This window comes from Puma concolor, chromosome C2 (assembly GCF_028749965.1).
Source record: "Puma concolor isolate L17-30 chromosome C2, mPumCon1.1.hap2, whole genome shotgun sequence".
Lineage (NCBI taxonomy): Eukaryota > Metazoa > Chordata > Mammalia > Carnivora > Felidae > Puma > Puma concolor.
In genome coordinates, this window is record NC_141675.1 from 14477034 (window position 1) to 14500755 (window position 23722).

The 23722-nt window shown below is 35.2% G+C and overlaps 1 protein-coding gene across 3 annotated transcripts in view; it reads left to right on the forward strand.

The window, feature by feature from the left end:
* The window catches only part of AZI2 (5-azacytidine induced 2), a 38248-nt gene extending 15426 nt beyond the window's left edge, over positions 1 to 22822 (forward strand). For all 3 annotated transcript variants that reach the window (XM_025913443.2, XM_086720589.1, XM_086720588.1), the window contains 7 exons: positions 272 to 492; positions 1971 to 2096; positions 2567 to 2666; positions 3773 to 3921; positions 12934 to 12992; positions 18470 to 18588; positions 20758 to 22822. In XM_025913443.2, coding sequence (XP_025769228.1) covers positions 272 to 492; positions 1971 to 2096; positions 2567 to 2666; positions 3773 to 3921; positions 12934 to 12992; positions 18470 to 18588; positions 20758 to 21170 — 1187 coding nt within the window. In that variant the 3' untranslated portion in view covers positions 21171 to 22822. The remainder of the gene's footprint in view (positions 1 to 271; positions 493 to 1970; positions 2097 to 2566; positions 2667 to 3772; positions 3922 to 12933; positions 12993 to 18469; positions 18589 to 20757) is intronic.
* Positions 22823 to 23722: the final 900 nt, after the last annotated feature.

Sequence of the window (23722 nt, forward strand, 5' to 3'; positions counted from 1 at the left end):
GAAATAGTCGCTATGATTTTTTATACTTTATAAATAAGGAAACTGAGGCAGAGAGATTAAGCATCTTGCCCAAAGCCACACTGGCTCTAAGTAGTAGTACTTGGATGCAGCTCCTAGAATCTGGTTTCAGAGTCCATGCCCTTTACCAGTATTTTATGCTGCCTCTAAAAGAAAAGAGTTTTTAAACATTGCCCCAGTATGCTCATTCTAAATACATCTCTCTTGCTCATTTATTCAATGGGACATTTGTATTTTATATTCTTTTAAAAAGCTGTCATGGATGCACTGGTAGAAGATGATATCTGCATTCTGAATCATGAAAAAGCACATAGGAGAGATACGGTGACTCCAATCTCAATATATTCAGGAGATGAGTCTGTTGCTTCACATTTTGCCCTTGTCACTGCATATGAAGACATCAAAAAACGACTTAAGGATTCAGAGAAAGAGAACTCTTTCTTAAAGAAAAGAATAAGATTTTTGGAAGAAAAGGTAATTATTATCTTTATTATATTTTATGACTTAAAGCATAATTTAAAATACTTGACGTTTTAAATAGTTTTCTATCCTGTCTTCCATGGTTTACTAAATTTCCAAGAATAACTCACTTCTAATCTTAAAACCCTGGGCATACTGCACTTATCATACTTTACATATAATGTACATGATGAATATTTGTAGAATATTCAACTTGGAATAGCAATAACAACTTCCAATAACAACTTGGAATAGATTTTTCTTTTTTCAGATTGCCGTACCTTCATAAACTGTGTTTTATTCAGCATGTTAATATGTGTGCAAAAAATTATATGCCAACAAAGGAAATTAAGTGTCAAAGGAGGAAGCTCCTGTAACATTATTCTAATATGTTTAAAAATGTCTTCACTAGAATTGACATACATCTTCTTTACCTGAACATTCTCTTTTGTTTTTCAACACACAGAATAATGCTTTCAACTGATAAATTAATGTCATCTGTTTACCTTTTTCATGCAGAAACCTGACACTCCTAAATGTTATAGAATATTTAAGCTTGATAGCTGATCCCATTATAAATCATCACATCTACTTGGCTTTGGATAGTGGAACTCTTCAAAGTTCCACTATAAGTTCCATATAAGTGGAACACTTATATTTTTGTTTTTGAGTTTTAAAGTTTTAACTTAATGTTTCTTTGGATTAGATAATTTTATTTGTATTTTATGAACAGCAGCTTCGCCAAAGGGAAAGGAAATGGATTCTTAGCTGCCAAGGAAATGAATTATCTTGTTACAAAAACTGTAGGACGGGGCTTGGTAGAGTTTGATTCATCTAGGGGAAGTACAAGAAAGGAAGTCAGTTGTAAAAATCATGATTTCTTTGAATTCCTATGCATTTTCTTTAATGATAATCAAATAAATTTGTGATATACTGGGATAGAGTGAGAAAAGGTAACATTTTGGAGTTCATAGTTATGTTTATTTTTAAATTAAGTAGAAAAATGTGATTTGGTATAGTTAACATTGGAGATAGTTCTGTACTTTGTGACCAATAATCCTATTAATTTCTATTCTGGAATAATCTACTAAATGAACTAACACGTTTATTCTCTAAAAAGCCAAGTATACCTTCATTTCTCACTTTTTCTGATGATGGAAATGAAATACTACTGGCTTGGAAAACATCTCTGTACTATAAAAGAATGATGTAGTATTTTAGTATGATGAATTAATATATGCTATAAGACAGAAAACACTGATTAAAAGCATAAAGTAGAGCACTTTAAAAATACTTACCTGTATTTTTTTTCTTTCTTAATCAATAAAGCTTAATTGTTGGAAGTGAAATGTTTTATTTAATTATAGTCCAGGCTTTATCCCTGCATTACAAAAAAAGTAAGGTGTAGAGTCATCAGAAGACTGGCTTCTGTGTGTGTGTGTGTGTGTATAGAATTCCTTCTTAAGCTTTCTCTTCTAATTTCATTCTCTTAGCTTATAGGAGCTCGATTAGATGAAGAAACAAGTTCTGTGGGACGTGAACAAGTAAATAAGGCCTATCATGCATATCGAGAGGTTTGCATTGATAGAGATAATTTGAAAAGCAAATTGGATAAAATGGTAAGTTGGTTTAAAAAGAATATCTATATATTGGGAATGAGTTTCTTCTTCAGGAAGCTTAAAATTAGAAATAAATATTTATATTTATTAAATTAAAAATTGAAAATATACATGCTCAGGGCAAAAATAGCAATTTTTAATAGTAATATTTGTAACTTATTTCTGTGCAAAATAAATACTTTGTATGTAATGATGTTTAGGACTTAAATATGTCTAACGCCACTAACTTATTTTTAAAAATCATGACATAGTAGGATTTGTCAATGTTTTAAAAATGAAAAGAAAAAAGAAAAAAAGCCAGTGAATAATATCCTGTTTGAAAGACAGAGAGATTAGCGAAAAACTGGGTTCATTTTCCCACCTCACTTTTTAAAAGGCCTGAATCGGTTTTTTTCATCTACCTGAAAATTAATATATATCAAGCTACAGATTATACCAAATGTAATTTGGCATTTTCCCTACTTAACTAGAATAAAGACAACTCTGAATCTTTGAAAGTATTGAATGAACAGCTACAATCTAAAGAAGTAGAACTTCTCCAGCTAAGGACAGAGGTGGAAACTCAGCAGGGTATGCCACTTATTTGTTACAAATGTTATAATGGAATCAGTACAGTTTTCCATTTATGTGTTATATCCATTACCAGTTTTCTTTATCTGTATGCTAAGGCCTTAACTTATTTTATAATTTTAGGCTTACGTTAATTTCTCTGATCTGCTTTCACAAAATATCAACCCCTTTTAACTTTTCCTTAGATATAAATTGCACTTTTCCTAGAGAAAATTTGATGGTTTTTATTCAGGGCTAGTTTGTGATGAAGTAGATGAAGAAAGGAGTAGAACCCCATCCTTGTCAAAACGTCTTGCCTGCTGGTATGTCCTGGCTTTTCCTTTCTAATGAACTTTTGCCTGCTATTAGACGCCTGTCATGGAGTAGTTACAATTCCTTTTTTTTTTTTTTTTTTCTTTTTTTTTTAATTTCTGAAGGCTGTTAAAATGTGCAGATGCAATGCTGGAGTGAAAAATTAGTTATGGAACAATATGGGTATTGGCCTGTTCCCATAAACATTCTGATGAGCCAAACTGAAGAGTAGGCCTCTGAGGGAGACCTTTTGATAGGAGATTGAGATGAGTTCTCTTATAATAGCTGGTTGGGGATTTTTCTAGGTAGGGAGTCTAAAGCATTTAGTCAAGAGTAAGTCAGTATACAGTTGTATTGAGTTTCTGCAGTGGAATGTTCATCAGTAAATCATTTTGACATCATGTTCTAGGCCTTATGGTCAAACTCTCTAGGGGGACTAGATGGAGTGATTAGCTATGTGAGCTTCAGTTTCCTCACTTCATTTACTTTTATCACTGTCTTAACCTTGACTTACATAGGTAGATTATTGACTTGTCTACAATTTGATTAGTGTCATATATTTTAAAGTTCCAGACTTACAAACTTGTACTTTAATGTAAATAGAAAATCAGGGACAGGGATGATTAATACATTTTAAAACAAGATTGGCAGGTTTTATATTCTCATTAGCATAGATCTTTGAACGTAATTATTGTTTTTTAAAAACTTACTTGTGCATGTTTTATATTAGTTTTTGTATTATGTACATTTTACTATGGAATTGCAACAAATGTCGAAGGCAGAAATAACAATTTTAACGTCTATCCTTTTTTTAGTGATAAGGAATTTAAATCCACCTTCATCAAACTGGGAGGTGGAAAAGTTGAGCTGTGACCTGAAGATCCATGGTTTGGAACAAGAGCTGGAACTGATGAGGAAAGAATGTAGTGATCTCAAAATACAGCTACAGAAAGCCAAACAAATGGTACTACAGAATTATTAAATTGAGAAGTTCAGTATTCAGTACTGTGTACTATTCAGTACTATTTGTAGGATTTGTAACTAAGGATTAAATTGTAGAGTTAACTTATATTGTTGCTACTTAGAGAGTTAAAGTCTCTGAAAAATTCACCTTTATCTTCCATTTCAGCCATTTTGTGTAAAATTTGATATACTGTATACTTCTAGCATAATCCCAGAATTTATAATTTTGTTTTAAAAAGCTCACTTAAAAAAACCTTAGTTTATTAATTTATTAAAGCTATTCTTTTAAACTCCTTTCCTTCAGTTTCCTTAAGTCATTTTTTTCTGTAAAGCTTAAAGAGAACTCAAGTTTTAAGTTTATCGTTTTGTTTAATAATTTGATTAATGTAGACACTACAAGATACAACTTAATTTTTAGGATTCTTTTTTAAGAAGGAAAAACTTGTCTACTAATTTTTAGAAGTTTAATACTTTTGGGACAACTTTAATTTTTAGCAAATAGCTGAGGTTCTAAGAATTGGGAAAAAGCAAAAACGAAAAGCCCCGCTGAGCTGCTAAAGTACAGTTAGCCTCAAGTCATCCACTAAAACACAAGTTGCCTCTCAGGTCCTCACCTAATCTGTTTACCAGAACTTTACATTCGGTTCTAACAAACTTGATTACAAGGTTAGATGTCATGACAGATAGTACTGAATAGAAAAAGAAGAAATAATAAGAGTGTGAGAGCACATGCACCATATGCAAAATAGTTGTTACAAATAATAGCCAAACTATGGAAAGAGCCCAAATGTCCATCAACTGATGAATGATAAAGAAGAGGTGGTATATATACACAATGGAATATTACTCAGCCATCAAAAATAATGAAATCTTGCCATTTGCAATGACATGAATGGAGATAGAGTGTATTATGCTAAGCCAAGTCAGAGAAAGACAAATACAGTATCATATGATTTCACTTGTATGGAATTTAAGAAATAAAAGATGAACGTGGCGGTGGGGTGGGGAAGAGAGGGAAACAAACCATAAGAGACTTTTAAGTATAGAGGACAGGTTGAGGGTTGATGGAGGGTGACAGGTCAGCTAGATGGATTATAGTTATTAAGGAGGGCACTTTTAATGAAGGGCACTGAGTGTTGTATGTAAGTGGTGAATTACTAAATTCTGCTTCTGAAACCAATATTGCACTGTGTGTTAACAATTTAAATAAAAATTTGGGAAAAAAATCTTAACAAAATTATTGTTACAGAAATTGTAAAGGTTAGTAGTCTAGAGTCAACCAACCATTATATACATTTATGTATTTTAAATAAGTTAACCAGTTAGATAATTATTTCTCATCTTAACCATTTTGCCCATCAGAGCATTCTAACTCCATTGAGGAGCTGTGTCACCTACCCCTGGTTCCTCTTGGGATGCCAGTAACTGATAAGGAAACTACTTCCCATACTTCCTGACTGCCAGCCAGCATGCTTCCCCTGAATCCCAGCTGTCCTTAAATGGAACTGATAGTTCTCTCTTCTGTAATGTAGTCTTTATTGAATGTGACCACCACTTGAGGATGAGCCAGGCATTAAGAATAATACAGCATTCCACCTTGGCCTTGGCCAAATGAATTCCTCTGAACTGGACAATGAGAACTTGCTTTCAAGCCCCCAGGCCTGAGAAAGGGGAAATACCACAGAAATTAATGTCAGTTCCTGTTGAGCAAAATGCTTTTTTTCCTACTTGACATCTGAAGTTAACCACTGCCATACCTTTGAACCTGTGATTACATACCGTAATTTCTTCAAAGGCCTCAAGCATCCTGTCCTACAAGCTTAGGTGCCATAGCCCCTGAAAAGCTAGCTAGATGGCTGCCTGACTGCTATGGTTGCTTGTTTATTTATATATGTTTTTTAATTTTATGTTTTAAAAATTTTTAATTTCAGTATAGTTAAGATACAATGTTATATTAGTTTTAGGTGTACAATACAGTGATTCAGCAATGCTATACCTTACTAAGTACTCATCATGATAAGTGTACTCCTAATTCTCTTCACATATTTAACTCATCCCTACCCCTTTTGATAATCGTCTATTTGTTCTCTATGGTTAAGAGTCTGTTTTTGGTTTGTCTCTTTTTTTCTTTGTTTATTGGTTTTTAAATTCTACCGTGAGTGAAATCATATGATATTTGTCTTTCTCTGACTGGGTTATTTCGCTCTGCATCATACTCTCTAGATCCATCTATGTTGTTGCAGAAGGCAAGATTCTCTTTTATGACTGAGTGATAGTCCATTTTATGCATGCACGCACACACATACACACACACACACACACACACATACACACATCCTCTGTCCATATATTGATGTACACTGGGGCAGCTTCCATATCTTGGTTATTGTAAATAATGCTGCAATAGACATAGGGGTGCATATATCCCTTCCAATTAGTGTTTTCATATTCTTTGGGTAAATACCTAATAGTGGAATTACAGAATCATACGGCAATTCTATTTTTAATTTTTTGAGGAACCTCCATAGTGTTTTCAAAGTGGCTACACCAGTTTGTATCCCACCAGCACATATGAGGGTTCCTTTTTCTCCACATCCTTGCCGACACTTGTTTGTTTTTTATTTTAGCCATTCTGACAGGTGTGAGGTGATACCTTATTATGGTTTTGATTTGCATTTCCAGATGATGAGTGATGTTGAGTATCTTTTCATGTCTGTTGGTCATCTGGATGTCTTTGGAGAAATGTCTGTTAATACCTTTTGCCCGTTTTTAATTGGATTATTCCTTCTTATGTTCATGTGATGTATCATGTTGATTGGAGAATATTGAACCACACTTGCATCCTAGGAATAAAATCTAGTTGGTCATGGTGAATGATTTTTTTAATGTATAGTAGGATTCCTTTTGCTAGTGTTTTGTTAAGGATTTTTGCAGTTGTGTTCATCAGCACTATTGGCCTGTACTTCCCTTTTTTGTGTAATGTCTATCTGGTTTTGGTATCAGGGTAATGTTGGCCTCATAGAATGAATTTGGAAGCTTTCTTACTTTTATTTTTTGGATTAGTTTGAGAGAAATAGGTATTAATTCTTCTTTAAATGTATAATAGAATTCGCCTCTGAAGCCATCCGGTCCTGGACTTGTGTTTGTTGGGAACTTTTTGATTAATTATTCAATTTCATGGCTGGTAATTGGTCTGTTCAAATTTTCTTTTTCTCCTGATTTCAATTTTGGGAGGTTGTATGTTTCTAGTAATTTCTCCCATTTTTTCTAGGTTTTCTAGTTTGTTGGCATATTATTTTTCATAATCTCTTACAATCCTGTGTGTTTCTGTGGTGTCAGTTATTTCTCCTGTTTTATGTCTGATTTTGAGTCTTTTTTGTTTTTTGTTTTTTTTGGTGAATCTTGCTGAAGGTTTGTCAATTTTGTTGGTCTTTTCGAAGTACCAACTCCTGGTTTTCTTGATCTGCTCTGTTGGTTTTAGTTTTTAGTTTCTAATTAATTTGTTTCTGCTCTAATCTTTATTATTTCCTTCCATCTACTGGTTTGGGGTTTTGTTCTCTTTTTCAACTCTTTCAGGTATCAGGTTAGGTTGTTTGAGATTTTTCTTGCATTATCAGGTAGACCTGTATTGCTATAAATTTCCTTATTAATACAATAGCTTTTGCTGAATCCAAAAGATTTTGGGCTGTTGTATTTTCATTTCCATTTGTCTTCATGTATTTTTGGCTGCTGCTTTGATTTCTTAGTTGACCCACTGATTGCTTAGTAGCATGTTATTTAACCTCCATGTATTTTGGTTTTTGCAGATTTTCTCTTGTGGTTGATTTGTAGTTTCATAGTACTGTGGTTGGAAAAGATGCATGCTGTGTCTTCAGTCTTTATGAATTTGTTGCACTTATTTTGTTGCCTGATATGAGATCTATTCTGGAGAATGTTCCATGTGTATTTGACAGGAATTGTGTATTTTGCTGTTTTAGGGTGGAATGTTCTGAATATATCGGCTAGATCCATCTGATCCATCGTGTCATTCAAAGCCACTGTTTCCTTGCTGATTTGCTGTTTGGATGTTCTATCCATTGATATAAGTGGAATGTTAAAGTTCCCTACTATTGTATTACTATTGATTACTTCCTTTATGTTTGTTGTTATTTGCTATATGTATTTGGGTGCTTCCATGTTGAGTGCATAAATATTTACAATTCTTACTGTAATTGTTCCATTTATGATTATATAGTGTTCTTTTCCTGTTCTTTTTTTAAAAAAATTTTTATGTCTATTTATTTTGAGAGAGATCCAGACAGTGTGAACAGGAGAGGGGAGGAGAGAGAGAGAAAGAGAGAAAATTCCAAGCAGGCTCTGCACCATGAGTGCAGAGCCCAACACGGGCTCGAACCCATGAAACAGTGAGATAGTGACCTGAGCTGAAACTGGGAGATGCTTAACCGACTGAGCCACCCTGGCACCCCATGTCTTTGTTTAAAAGTCTATTTTATCCCATAAAAGTATTGCCAACCTGGCTTTTTTTTTTCCCTGCCACCATTTGCATGACAAATGCTTTTCCATCCCTTTACTTTCAATCTGCATTTGTCTTTAGTTCTGTAATGAGTCTCTTGTAGGCAGCATATAGATGGATCTTTTCCTTTTTTATCCATTCCATCACCTAATGTCTTTTGATTGTACCATTCAGTCCATTTATATTCAAAGTAATTATTGATAGGTATGTACTTATTGCCATTTTATTACTTGTTTACGGTTGTTTTTATAGTTCTACTCTGTTACTTTCTTCTCTTGCACTCTCCTGGTTTGCTGACTTTCTGTAGTCCTATACTTGGATTCCTTTCTCTTTACATTTTGCATATCTATTAGTGGGTTTTGAGATTTGTGGTACTATTAGGTTTGCATGTAACATAACATTTTATGCAGAATTAAGTTAGTGGTCACTTAGGTTTCAATCCAGTATTTATTTCTCTCCACCTCATGTTTTAGGTAAATGGTGTCATACTTTACATCATTCTGTTTTGTGAATCCCTTGGCTGAGTTTTATAGATATAAATTTTACTGTTTTTGTGCTCCTTTTATTATTCCTCCTAATGGTCTTTCCTTTCCAAAGTGTCCCCTTTAACGTTTCTTGTAGGGTTGGCTTAGTGGTGATGAATTCCTTTAACCTTTGTTTGGGAAACCATTTATCTCTTCTATTCTGAATGATATCTTTGCTCTGTAGCGTATTCTTGGCTGCAGGGTTTTTTCTTTCAGCACTTTTAATGTATCATGCTACTCCCTTCTGGCCTGCACACTTTCTGGTGAAAAATCAGCTGGTAGCCACATGGGGTTTCCCATGTATGTGTTTTCTTTTGCTGCATTTAAAATTCTCTATCACTGCCTTTTGCCATTGTCATTATAATGTGTCTTGCTTTGCACCTCTTGGCTAGATTTTATTGGGGGCTTTATGTGCCTCCTGTATCTGGATTTTGGTTTCTTCCCTCAGATGCAGGAAGTTTTCAGCTTCCCACATTTATTTCTTCAAATAAACTCTGTCCCCTTTTCATTCTCTTCTTGTAGCATCCCTGTGATTCAAATGTTATTACACTTGATGGCATCACTGAATTCCCTAAATCTGTTTTCATTTATTATTATAATTTTATCTTTCTTCTCTTCAGCTTGATTGCTTTCCATTACTCTGGCCTTCAGTTCGCTCATCCTTTCTTATTTTCTGGTGCACTGTTTCGTCTAGTACATTTCTAATTTCAGTTACTGAGTTCTTCATCTCTTAAGGTTTATATTTTTATGGTTTCTATCTCTTTTGTAAGGGTCTCACTGAGGTCTTCCACTCTTCTCAAGTCTAGTGAGTATCTTTATGACCATTATGTAAATACTCTACCATGCATATTAATCTCTGTTTTGTTTAGGTCTCTTGCTATGATCTAGGCCTTTTCTTTCTTTTGGGGCATAATCCTCTGTCTCTTAATTTTGTTTGTTTCTATGTCTTAGGGAAGTGAGCTATGCCTCCAGCTCTTGAAATAGTGGTGTTATAAAGAAGAGGTCCTGTGGTGCCAAGAAGTACAATGTCCCGTGTTCACCAGAACACAGATCAGGCGCATCTCCTGTGTGTGCTCCTTACTGTTTGGGCCAAGCCACTTTTGCCTTCAGTCATTTGCAGTTGCCTTCTTTGCCTCTTGTGGGAAGGGTCTGGTCCCTCTGTTAGTGGGCCAGTCTAGGGCCACCTTGGGCTTTGGTCAAGGCAGACCAGGCTTTTCCCAGAGATGCAGTAGCACTGAACTTCAGGGTACTTTCCCTGTATTGTGTCTTAAGAAGCTTTTGTTGGTGGGTAGGCCCTGTAGTTAGACCAGATGTCTTCCCCCCACTCACTGCTCCAGCTGCAGTCAGTCTGGTGTCTGTGTGGTTATTTTCCCGTCTCCCCAGGACAGGAGTCACTTTTGGAGTGGTGCTGGCCCCTCCCAGGGCTGCCTGCACAGTGCCAGGGTTTTACCACTTTGGATGGGTTCTGGCCAAGGGCAATATTGAAAGGAGCAGATCCATAGGAGAATGTTGGGGCACGGCATATGGTGTTAGCACAGTTTTAGCGGGAGAGGTCTACAGTGGGAGGGGAGCTGGAGCTGCTTTTGAAAACTGCTTTATGGCTGGTGGGGGTGAGTCCCCAAGAGAGTGTGGGGGGCAGTATATTTAGTGCCAGCAAGGTCTGTGCTGGTCGGTTGTGGGAGGGTACCTGCTGCTGCCCAAAACTATGGAAGCTGGTTGGGTTGGAGAGGGCAGAACTGCAGAAGCGTGGGGCATGCTGTTAGCCAGCCAGGTGGAGAGGGTGCTGCACTGGTCCTGCACGTGTCTGTGTAAATAGGGTGGGGGGCCAGGGAGAGAAGCACCCACCAGCTCCTTTCTTCTTTGAGAAGTCTCCCAGCGATCCCTGCTACTCTAGCACATGCTCTAACATGAGTCAGCTAATCTCTCTCCCATATACCTGAAGCATTTTTCACAGTGCTGCTTCAATACTGTGTCTTCTCGGGGTTCATTATGCTGTCCCTTCAAGGGCGGGGTTCTGTTTCCTCTGCCCTCCCCTCCCTCCCAGAGCTGAGCTCATTGATTTGTCAAGTCCCAGGTGTTAAGCCCCACTGATTGTAAGAACTTGGGAAATTAGGCCTCTCTGGTTTTCAAAGCCAAATGTTACAGGGATTCTTTGGGGATTTGTCTTCCCTGTGTGTGTTCCCCATGCCTGGGGTGCCTAGTGTGAGAGTGAGTCTTTTTCTTTCTCCATGCCTGCAATGTTCCTCCCTCCTTCAGATAGACCCATGGGTCCATTTAGCTCCAGATGGCCTCTCTGCTCTTCCTACCTCTTCAGTATGGTCTCTTCTTTACCTTTTGCTGTGGAGAGTCTGTTCTGTCATCCCTCAGGTCATTTTGTGGGTTATTTACACTGATGTGGATGTTATCTGCTTGTATCTGTGGAACAAGGTGAGCTTACGATCCTCCTACTCTGCCATCTTTTTTAGAGGCTTCTTTTAAAAAGATATGTTTGCAAGAAAGGATCTGTACTTTGTAGCTCTGAATTATAATTGTCAGTAAATGGATTTGCCTTGAAAGGAAATTGATAGCTTTTTACATAACGGATATTTCCTTACTGAGTAGAAAACAGTACCATGGCATTATAAAAACGTGGCTCGGGGCGCCTGGGTGGCGCAGTCGGTTAAGCGTCTGACTTCAACCAGGTCACGATCTCGCGGTCCGGGAGTTCGAGCCCCGCGTCGGGCTCTGGGCTGATGGCTCAGAGCCTGGAGCCTGTTTCCGATTCTGTATCTCCCTCTCTCTCCGCCCCTCCCCCGTTCATGCTCTGTCTCTCTCTGTCCCAAAAATAAATAAAAAACGTTGAAAAAAAAATTAAAAAAAAAAAAAACGTGGCTCATAATTACGGTGTTGCTAATTATTATGCAAAATTAGGAACATCATTTAATTCTTCTGAACTTGTTTTCTGTAGACTTTTAAATACTGTTTTTTTCATGAAGGTTAGATAATATGTAACATGTTTTGCATAGTGCTTAGTATATAGTATATTTAATAAGTGAATGTATTTCAAAAAAACTTAAGGTAATCCAGAAAAGCAATACTCTTAAGGGTGTGTGTGTGTGTGTATGAGATAGATCAATTCTTATTAGTTACTCTTTTCCACTAGATGGTGCTAGGGGATAAATTTAGTTAATTCATCATAAATCATAGAAACATTTAAAAGTAGAAGAAACTTTAGAAATTACTTTTCGCTTACTGCTGAAATGGTATCTGAAGGACTAAGAAACTTATGACTTTAAGATGAATTAAAAGGATTTTTTTTTTTCTAATTTAAGACTTGGTCCTTGACCTTCATAAGAATTTATTTGGCAGGGGGAGGGGAGATTTAAAACTAAAAAAAAAAAAAAATGGTCACAACTAAGGTAAAGATATCAAGCAGGAATAGGAATAGTGGAATGCTTAATGCAAATTTATCAGAGGTTCCAAGTTGAAATCAAAAGCGTGAAATAGCATCCCTATGTTGACATAATGGTGAGGGGTTTTTGTTTTTGTTTTTGTTTTTTACTCAGTTGACTACTGTTTGGTATTAATGAGGTCAAGGTTCCAGGGTGAGTTCCACTATGGCCCTTTTAGACTTTTCTATATCCCCCAATATTCCAGTCATTTATATTTAGAAAAGTTGATCCTTTGGGACCAGGTGAAGACACTAGAGCCAAAGAAGTTTAGAAAACACTGGATATGTAAAATGGAGTTGGTATAGAGGACTAAAGTACCTAATAAGAACTCATTTAGCTATTCATTATGTGCTATTGTATACCAAAGGTTTTGAGAAGTTCTATAGCATAGGAATTTGTTTAACTTGAACAGTGTTTCCCAATGTTTTGTAGCCATGGGCCCCTGTATATGTGAAACTCCCACATCATAAAGAACTAGTTTGGGAAACAGATCTATACTTCTTAACAATTATAACTTTAAAACTTTATTTTTAAACAAATGACAGGATCCATCTCAGGAAGACAATCTGAATAGCAGTGATCTCCAAAGACTGAGCATTTCAAGGTATGAACATTCTTCAAAATTCAAAAATAACACATTGTATAGGTTACCTAGATTTCTGTTGTGATTTAACTTTAAAAAAGATGGATACTATTTGGGTACTGCATGTAATCTCTGATCACAGTGGATTTATAAAAAACATTTAACTGTTCAGCAGTAGGTTTGAACTTTAGTAGAAAAGTGCATATTGTGATGCTTTAAACAAAATTTTGAACACTTTTAGATTTTTAGGGAGCTGTGTAGAAAGTATTCTGTAATAAATCCTGGTTTGTACCTGAAGAATTATACATTTCCATATACGGTAACTCCGCCTTAAGGGCAAATTTGGACCACCTTAGTCTTTCGCATAACATGAATTTTAAAAGAACTATCCATTTGGGGTAAAAACAAAAGTAGCTATCAGAGTTCATATGTTACTTTAACCCTTTTTTCTTAAATATATGTCATTTTTACTTGAGTAACAAGTACTGTGTTTTAAATTATCTGATTTTAGCATCTCTTCTCTAGAAGGATACTTTCATCCAATGAAAAATAATGAGTTGACTTCATTGCTTGATCATTTGGCTTCCAAAGTTTACTGAGCAAAAGCGAGTAATGTGAAATGGCTCATACCTATTCCTATCAAAACCTAATTGAAAGAAATGATCAAGTAGGGCAGAATTTGAGGATTGCAGCCAATCTTCTAGATTCAGGGGTAGGCAAACTTTTTCTTTATAGGGCCAGGGTATTTTAGGCCTTATGGGTTATAACAATTACCATAACAATTGGAATTAATAAACTCTGCCATTTGAACAGTTATTCAGTTATGCCTTGAAGTTTCATCCAGCTTTATAGCAAGAAGTTTTTCCTTTTTAAACAGTGTGTCTAGTTCAGTATCCATGTAAATTTTCTCAAAGTTGTCTTTTTTTTTTTTTTTTATCAAAGTTACCTTTTCTCCTGCCAACCTAGGTTTCCCTTTGTTATATTTATCATTTTTTATAAGCCTCTTCAAACCATTTTTGGAAAGAATCAGGGAACAAAAAATATGTTAGATCAGAGTAGGTCAAAGGGGCTGTGTATAGTATATTAGAAGTACATGATATAGAAGGAGACTTCTTCCATTCATGGGAGATTTTACATAAATTTGGATCACATCTACTGAGAATAACTTGAAAACTGGTCCCCAGAAATGTCTTTGAAGACCTCATATACCTAACAACATAGTAAAGAATATACCAGGATTTAGAGGAGGATGAAGGTCCAAAGAGGTGAGTCAACCTTTTGAGGCTACCAGGTTATATATATATAACTGGCTTCAAAGTACACTTTTGAATTCTCTAAACTTCAGTATTAATTCATAGTATCAACTGAGCGAAACAGTTTTTATAAAGAATTACCGTAGCTCTAAAAGTTCTTAGCTCTAAAAGTTACTTGTATGCTAAAAGAACTGTATGATTAAAGCATGTTCTAATGGCTCCCTAATGCTGAAATTGTATGTACAGCTTTTTACAAGTTGGTTTGCATTTATTTTATGTAAGCAATATGGATTGCCAAAGTGATCAGGTTTCCCTCTTCTGGTTTGTTTACCCTTGGTAAACTCTATCATTCAATTATATGTTAGCCTCATTCCTAGCTGCATTTTATCTTGTTTTTCCTTTGCCTTACCATGTACATGATATAAACCTATTTCTAGTTTATAGTCAGTCCTATGTTTTATTAATATTTGTAAGTTACCTCATCACTTTTAAGTAGAACAATTCAGATGTAAGTTTATTAACATTAGCAAAAAAGTACATACGAATGTTTCCATAAAACCTTTAAGTACAATTTTACATATTTTTAGGGATGATTTTCAGTTATTTATAAAGCCCCCTTTGTGGGAACACTCTTTTTTCATATTTCCTCCATCATACTGCTAGGCAAAGGAGGTACTGTACTATTTCCCTAACATAATTACTGGAGGCCTTTACTGTATACAGCATCTTTTAATAATTACAGTCCTATCAGAAATTTGGCCAGTTTCTTACCAGTGTTCATCTGGTGTTAGCTTTAGGTTGTTGCACTCAGTTCTTAAACAGATCTAGGTATGGGGTAAACTTGAATTGTGAAGTTCTTAAGAAATTGAAAATATAGAAAATATAGATTAATGTTTTTCAAATTGTGCCGTGTTCCCTTAGTAATTGTGAAATTTTGTGAGTTAAGTATTTATACAAACACTGAATAAAACAGAACAGAACATACCAGAGTGTGTTACACATAATAAGGGCAATAAGTATGGTTTGTTATAACTTGGTTGTTTGGGTTGCAGAGTAAATTGATTCCTTGCTGTGCTTCACAATCAAAAATGTCTGAAAGACAGTTGATTTTGGGGAATCACAGTTGTCAAAATGTAAATTTCTAAGTCTTTAGCTCTTGGGTAAGATGCTCATACTTTGATTTTAGTTCTTCTGGGTGATATAAAAGTAAATTTTCAGAAGCTAAAGAAAAATATGTATGGGTGAAGTAAAAAAGTTGATTTTTCTTATACGAGGAATATTCCTTTTGTATTGAAGAGTTGAATGTATATTGTCAACTAAGAAAACTGGGCTTTTACACAGTTTGTAAGCAGGGCATGTATCTCCTTGCAATGTGGCTAAGCAGGTTTACTTACATTTAAAATTTAGAGGGTTGAGATTTTATACTGGGGCTAAGAAGATTGTGTTGGTAGTGAGTATATTGGAGGTGCTTGGTAAATGTCTAATGAAGATGATGGTGATTATGATATTAAAAAATGTTACTCAAAATGGCAGCAGTCATTAGACTAGATGATTAAAAGATGACTTTGAAGGGCGCCAGGGTGGCGCAGTCGGTTAAGCGTCCGACTTCAGCCAGGTCACGATCTCGCGGTCCGTGAGTTCGAGCCCCGCGTCAGGCTCTGGGCTGATGGCTCAGAGCCTGGAGCCTGTTTCCAATTCTGTGTCTCCCTCTCTCTCTGCCCCTCCCCCGTTCATGCTCTGTCTCTCTCTGTCCCAAAAATAAATAAATGTTGAAAAAAAAAAATTAAAAAAAATAAAAATAAAAAAAAAAAGATGACTTTGATCAGCAACATGTTAGAGTATAGAGTAAGTTCTCCTGAACCTGTTTCCTCACATGGAAAATGTGGTTACCCAGTTTGCCAAGTTGGTGTGATAACATGGGAGAAATGCTCAACCATCATTATTTTGTTTCACCTATTTTATTTTTTTAGGGTTCTCATTTGGGATGCTTTAGTGTTGTACCTCAGTGTTCAAATAGTTTTATAATTTCTTTATACGTGAAAAAAAAATGTGTGTGTGTGTGTGTGTGTCTATGTCATTTAAAGCAAAACTTAACTAACTTCACACTCCTGGTTGGGGGTGTGGGAGGTGAAGTCTGACTATATAATCTCAAAAATAATCTAGATAAATGACGGTTAGTTGGAACTCTGTTAAAGACTTGTGGATGACAACTTGCCTCTTCCAGTCTCACTTAAGTGATGATTTAAATATTCTGTACAAGTAGAATTAAAAATAAATTTTTAACACACTTTGAAGACTATAGCACTTTAATATTTACTGTAAAGTGACTGTCATTGCTTTGTTATCCACAAGAGGGAGAGCTTACACTTAGTAATTTAGACTTTTTTTTCTTTTTAATCTGTTTTTAATTCATATGACTTTAAGGGCAAAAAGACTTAGATGTATGTTAAAGTTGGCAACCTAGTTTTTAGTTTAACCTAGTTTATAAGCAGTCTTCATTGAATTGGAAAATGTATATTAGACACTGCTTTAACACTTGTTATAATTATCTATCTTTTATTTTACATGCTTAGCTAGTTTGAATGATTAAATGTGAACGTTATTCTAGGATCCAAACACAGTCTTGGGTATTTGCTTTGCTTTTCTCCAAGTCAGGTACTGATTTACCATCTCATGACAATAATTAAACACTGTTTTTAAACTGTATATTCATATCATGACTGTCTGCATGAATTAGCACATGTAGCACTTACACTTACTGCTATGTAATGTGAGTAACTCTTTGGAAAGCATACTGAATGCCCAGAACTGCAACAAGGAACCAACAACCCTTCACACTTAAGACAGGTTCCTATGTGAAACATTCACTGTAGCATACATCTCAGATGTTTACTGGTGAAGTAAAGTGGTTAACTAATTTTTGTGAAGTAATTATTTCACACTTACCAAAAACCTGCAAAAAGCCTGTGATTTTTAATAGACTGCTGTTTGACAAATCACGTTTACAATAGATTAAAACATGCAGATTTTTTCCAAAAGCAGTATAAAGTGTATTCTGCTTCTGTTGAAAGAATTGTGGTTGGTTGGAGTGGAATAGAAAGAAATATCTTGACAAAAAAGGTATGTAACCTTACATTCCATATAATTGTTTTTTAGTAGATCTGTTCCTTCGTAACTAGAATAGGAGGTTAGATGTAGATACCAAGATATTACCCCTTGGTTTAAAGGTTTTTGTTTACAGCTAGATAAAAATTGAAGCATAAAGTAACATTTTCTAATTTGGTACTTGTTATTAAACTTACACCAATATCTTTAAAAGGCAATAATGGTCATTTGAATACTTTGAGATCAGTTCTTATACTTAATATTTTACATATTCTTGTATAACATAGTAAGAATATGTATTGAAGATTTCAGTTTAGTTGGCAATTAAAAACCTAAGAAAGAAAATCATGAATATCCACATAATGTTTAATGGAAGAATGAAACTTTTACAGATTAGGTTTAAAATAGCTAATTTGTAACTGCTCAGATAATTGACATAAAATACTTTTAATTATGAAAATGAGAGGCATTTGTGAAGTCTTTAAATTCTGGTTCATATAATCCTCTCTCTCTCTAGCTTCTTTTCCCTTACCAGGAAATCATCTGGCTCTTCCTGTCTTGTGCTGTCATGTCACATTGGTTTAGAACCAACAATATGAGACAGCCCAGTCAAACATAAAAGAATGGAATGCATGAAACCTAAATTTTATTTTAATGTGGGTTTGGGGATACACATTTCAATTCACAACGTCAAAACCGAATAATCAAGAGATAAATACAAATTAAAACTCTATACATGAATAAATGTCACTATTTTTCTGTATCAGATTTGCAAATGAAGAAAATACTCCTTACCCTAAAAGTATGATAATAACACCACTGCACATTATGGGCTATAATAAAAACCTCAATTCTGAGAACTATAAGAAACTTGGTGATAATACTTCTTTTTTGGTAAATACCCTTCTGTTTAATACAGTTCAGTTAACGGCTAGAAACTAGGTCAATATTATTATTGAATAAGATCTTTTCACTTGTTCTAATGCCCTAATTGTATTTCAATTATTTAATGAGGAAGTTTTGTTTAATTTATATCATCTCAAAACTAGAGCAGGAATGCTCATTTCTATTTTAAAGTCACTCCTTTCTGTCCGTAAGGAAAATAACCATTAACTTTTTTTTTTTTAACTTGCATTTCAGCGACAATATGCAAAATGCATACTGGGAACTGAAGAGAGAGATGTCTAATTTACATTTGGTGACTCAAGTACAAGCTGAACTACTAAGAAAACTGAAAACCCCAACTACAGTCAAGAAAGGCAAGTTAATGTTTGCTGGAAACCACTGATTCCAGCCAAACAGCTTGAAGAGCAACTGGCTATCGTTTCTTATCGAAATCTCATCAGATGATTTTGATAAGCCAGAGTATATATAGTATGTTCACAGCCTACCTATTCTCTGCTTTGGCTTCATTCTCATACTGGTCAACTTCACACATAAAGGTGTTGCTGATGTGTTTTTTCTTCTGTACTGTATTCTTTTCCCCTTGTGGCTTTTTTTCTCAGCCAAGTGTTGCTTATGTGTATAAGGCTGAGGTGTTAAGTTTGCTCTAGTTGACCTTTTACCACAACTCCTCCTTATATTTAAAAAAAAAGACATCAAGACATCAAAAGCTATTTTTCATTCCAGTGCCACAGAATATATCAAAGACCTAGCCCTTTAAATTAGTTTTGAAAAAAATAACTTTGATGCATAATTTGTTTTCATTTGGTAAACTTAATTTTTCTTCCCACAAAGGATAGACCGTTTAGAATGGAAACTGTGATCCCACTATCTCTTTCAATGAAACAAAAAATTTTCATTGATTTGCTTTTCATATTAACTGCTTGGCTGACTAAACTTTTGAGTTTTGGGCCTAACCTAGTAGTTAGTGGCTACTTTACAAAAGCTCTTTGCATATCTCAGAGAAAAATCAGTGCATGTGTGCCTTTTATTACATAATAGTTTTATTTCTGAAAAGCTGTATAATGTAAATTTACCCAAAAGTTTATTTTGAAGGAATTGAGATGTGACTTTTCGTAAAAAAAAATAATCACCAGCACCTAAAGTTATATGCACCTTGGACTGGCCCTAAAGAGGGCACAAGAGAAATGTATTTTATAAATCTCCTCAGGAGTGTTAACTAGTAGGGAAAAAGGAAAACTAAAGTCAAAATCCCTTTTAGTTTCTAGAGAGTTATTTATGAATCAGGCAAATTAATATAGTGCTCTGCCAGGCTCCAACTTAATTTCTGGTTCATTTTACCCTGGAGTTTTCCAATGGCCAGGGTTACCTATGAGGCAACTGTGTGTTGATTGGTAGAGGTAAAATTTCTCTTAAAAGGAACACAGAATAATTTTACAGGGAGTTTTCAGTGAGGCTGTTTATATAACAAATATAGTCTCCAAAGGATAAGAAAGGAAAAATGCTCTTTCCACATTTGGAAATGGCTCATTCTTGTGTCCCTTCTGAGCTGGTGAAGGATAAATCTTGTGGTGTATCGAACTGAAAGTTCTCTGGCAGGCTCTTCACTGCAGAACTCCGTGCTTTGGTGAGTAGAGACAGACTAGATCATCTTTTTTCCTGACCTCCATATCACCCTTGTCCAGAAGTTGAGCACTGCTACTTCTAGGTCTTCTCCACTCCTTCCCCTCTTCCCAAGAAAAAAGGCAATGAGCTCATTTTATAATATGGTTCAGTTTCTTCTAAAATGATAGATTCAAGCCCAAGTTATAATTCTTAGCATTTTGCCCTAGTAGGTTGAATCGGAAGGGGAGGAAAACCTTAGACTACCATTATGTTGGCTAAGACTAGCGAAATAATCGCTTCAGTTTATTTTCTAAGCCATTACGTGTGTACTAAACTCATTTTTTCTCTTGACTTATTACTGTGACCACAGCAGAAATGTGTGTTTATAAGAAACAGAATTATTTTATAAATTCTATTCAAACTGTTTTATCCTTAAGAGCCTTTGAATGTATATTAAATAACTTACTTTGGGCCTCACCAATTCAAAATATAATCATTGCAGAAGAAATTTATTTTGAAGCACCTATGGAAAAAAGATTTGAATAAGCAAAGGAATATTATATTTAAGAACAGCTTTCTTGGTTTCCATGGACACTTAAACAGTAGGCAGGCTTTCTCTAGTCACAATACAATTCTTCACCTTTATTAATGGTCCTATGATATAGGCAGGACAAGAATACCATGTCCATTTTGCAGATGAGAGAAGTGACACTTGGAAGCACAAAAAGTGGCTGAACCTAAAGTCACAATGTCAGTAAATAAGTGATCCAGGATTAGAACTCGATCATTTGTCATCTGTCTCAAATCATAGTGCCCCAGTGATCATGTTAATTGGAAATATTATTTCCAGTTCTAGATTCAGCCAAATTAGGATCACAAATGCCTTGACAACTGACCTTTAGCCTGTGCTTCCTTTTTAGCCTGTGCCCCAATAGGATGCATGGAAGACCTTGGGAAAGACAGCACAAAACTGCACTTGGCGAATTTTACTGCAACATACAAAAGACATTCCCCCCTGTCACCAAATGGCAAAACTCTTTGCCACACCACATCTTCCCCTTTATCAGGAGATATGAAGGTTTTATCAGAGAAAGCAATTCTCCAATCATGGACAGATAATGAGCGATCCATTCTTCATGATGGTACTAACTTTCAGGAACACAACTCTTACGGCAGAAATTCTCTGGAAGATAATTCTTGGGTATTCCCAAGCCCTCCTAAATCAAGTGAGACAGCATTTGGGGAAACTAAAAATAAAACTTTGCCTTTATCCAACCTGCCACCACTGCATTACTTGGATCAACATAATCAAAACTGCCTTTATAAGAATTAATTCTGAAGAGATTTCAGGATTTGGTCATGAGGTTACTGTTATCTCCTTCAGTGGCTCTCAAGAAATTACCTAACTGAAAGCAGATTTTGAATAAACTTTTGCAGAGTTCTTCAGTATATACATTTGCACATACTGTTCTCCACATCATGTATCAATTTTCCGGTATGAAAGAGCACCCTCCAGCTCCATGTTCTAAGAATCAGATGTAAGCTACTAATTAATAAACTTAAGGTGTTTCAAAGAAACGATTCTACCTTTGATAGTAATTGTAAATAACTGCCTCTCATGTAAAGGATGGAATTAAAATTTTTTAGGACATGGTTTTATATAGCATGTGAAATGTCTAAATATCTGTTCATAAAAATAAGAGGCCATGAATATGTGAGAAAAATTGTAAGTTGCTTTAATTTGCATAAAAGACAAATGGCAAAGTGAATAGGTTCTATTTGTAGTGACCTTAAAGATGAAAATTATAGTTGAATAATATAGGTTATTCCATCTGCATATGCTATTGTGTTTCAAAGTTTAAGACTCAGTAACATTGTGGTTAAAAAATGGTTTCAAGACTTGAAATAACCTGCTCATTGAAACCAACTTTGTCCCATACATCCTTCAAATCCTAACTGAAAAAAGTGATGAAATAGTTGAAAACCTATGTGGTGTGTGAACTATTTTAATACCTCATTATCCAATTAGAAGTAGAGCATCACACAGGTTGCAGTCTAATCTGTGCCTTCAGTGGTCCATAATAAAAAGCTAAATATGTAACTGGATAAAGTCATTTTCTTCAAAGGGTCTATACCTGCTTGTTATGTACAGCGACTTATAAATTGTTAGACTTTGTTTTGAAATGTAAGAGTGACTTTTGATTAACCACATTAAGAATTTTAGTTCTGTAAACCAAATTCTGTGCTGTATTGATATAGTCTGATCACGGAATGTCCCCAAACTTTTTGATTCTAAGTGGCCTATCATTTATCAACAAAGATATAATAACAAGGATGGCTTCACATGGAAATCTGTCTAAATTCTTTCAGGGTGGTGGTATTAACATTGTAATATAATGTATTAGTTGGCTTATATACATCTTTTGCCTCAGATAAACTGTTTCATGTAGGAGACCTTTATCCTTTTTGATAGACAGTTTCAAATATCTTGAACTCAAAAGAATATCTCAGATCTCTTCTATATTAACTGAATAGCATACATACATAAACAGTGTTCACTGGTCACAGATATTTTTGTCTTTCTATTATCTTACTCACTTATTCAGGCTTGTCTGTGATTAATGGAATTGGTGTCAGATGCTGGAATTTATTCTGACCAATGAACACAGCTGACTCCAGGGAGTACAATCTCCTGCCAAGTAATAGAACAAAACCCAATATGCATAAAACAAATACAAGACTCCAGGCTTTAGCTAAAGGAAGCAACTACCTGTGTAATAACAAAGCAGCAGAAACTATTTCTCATGTGGCTGCATAGGCTGTATATTATATCTCATCTCTAATGTAGCTTACTGGTTTGCCTTTTGTAAAACCAAGGTTGGAAACTTTCCTTTGTAAAGAAGTCGTATGAGATAATGGCTTGATTAATGTTTTGAATAATGCCAAGAAATTAATTAAAATAAATTATTTTTGTTTGAAATTGAAGTGAACGTGAAATATTGTCCTTGCCTATATATTCCAGGGTCAGGTACTAATTATCAGTTGTTAATTTGATTCACGTTACAGGCATTTATCTTGTTAAACCAACTTCTTTTGAGTGGAAAAAATGTTCTTCCATCTGAACAACAGGGTAGCTGTCAAACAGGTATGCCAGAAATCCGAGGTTGATGTTCTTTACAGTTTAAAGTGCTAAATAAATGATGGGTAAGACTTGAACCAAAAAATTTACCCAGCCATAAATTTTAAAACATACACTTTATGATCATCTCCGTTCTACGGAAGATTCAAAGAGAAATGAGAAGGGCCCATCTGTAGTTTATTACCTACTTAAGATGGAAAATTTTATGTCGACTTCTTTCATACCACTTGAAACTTGCTCCAAAGGGCTTCCCTCGAAAATTTCCTTGATCTTCATATTTTTATGATAACTCAGTTTACATTTACATAGAATGAAGACAGGTAGCAACAAAAAGACACTTACTCCCTCCTCTTCATCTCCTATGAGCAAAAATAAAATTTGTATCTTCTCTAATAGGAAACTGAGGTTCTGCCAAAATGGAACCTAATTCCTACATAGAGCAGGGACATACCTATGGGGAAAATGAGAAAACCAAGTAAGTAGGGAAGAGTTCAAACTTCAAAAACTAAGACTGAATTGTAGGAAAACCGTAATGATCTAATCCAGAAAGGACTTGGGTCAAGGTGGATATTCAGGGGAAGAACATCTGTGCGTTCTTAAAATAATACCAGCCAGCGATACGAATGAGCAAGCAGAACAACTGAGGCAGCTGTACTCGTGGGCGAAGTAGACCAGTGTGCTGGCTAGGCCTGGATATTCTGAAAGCTGTAATCAATGGTACAGTTCCTGACAGGGAGGAACATATT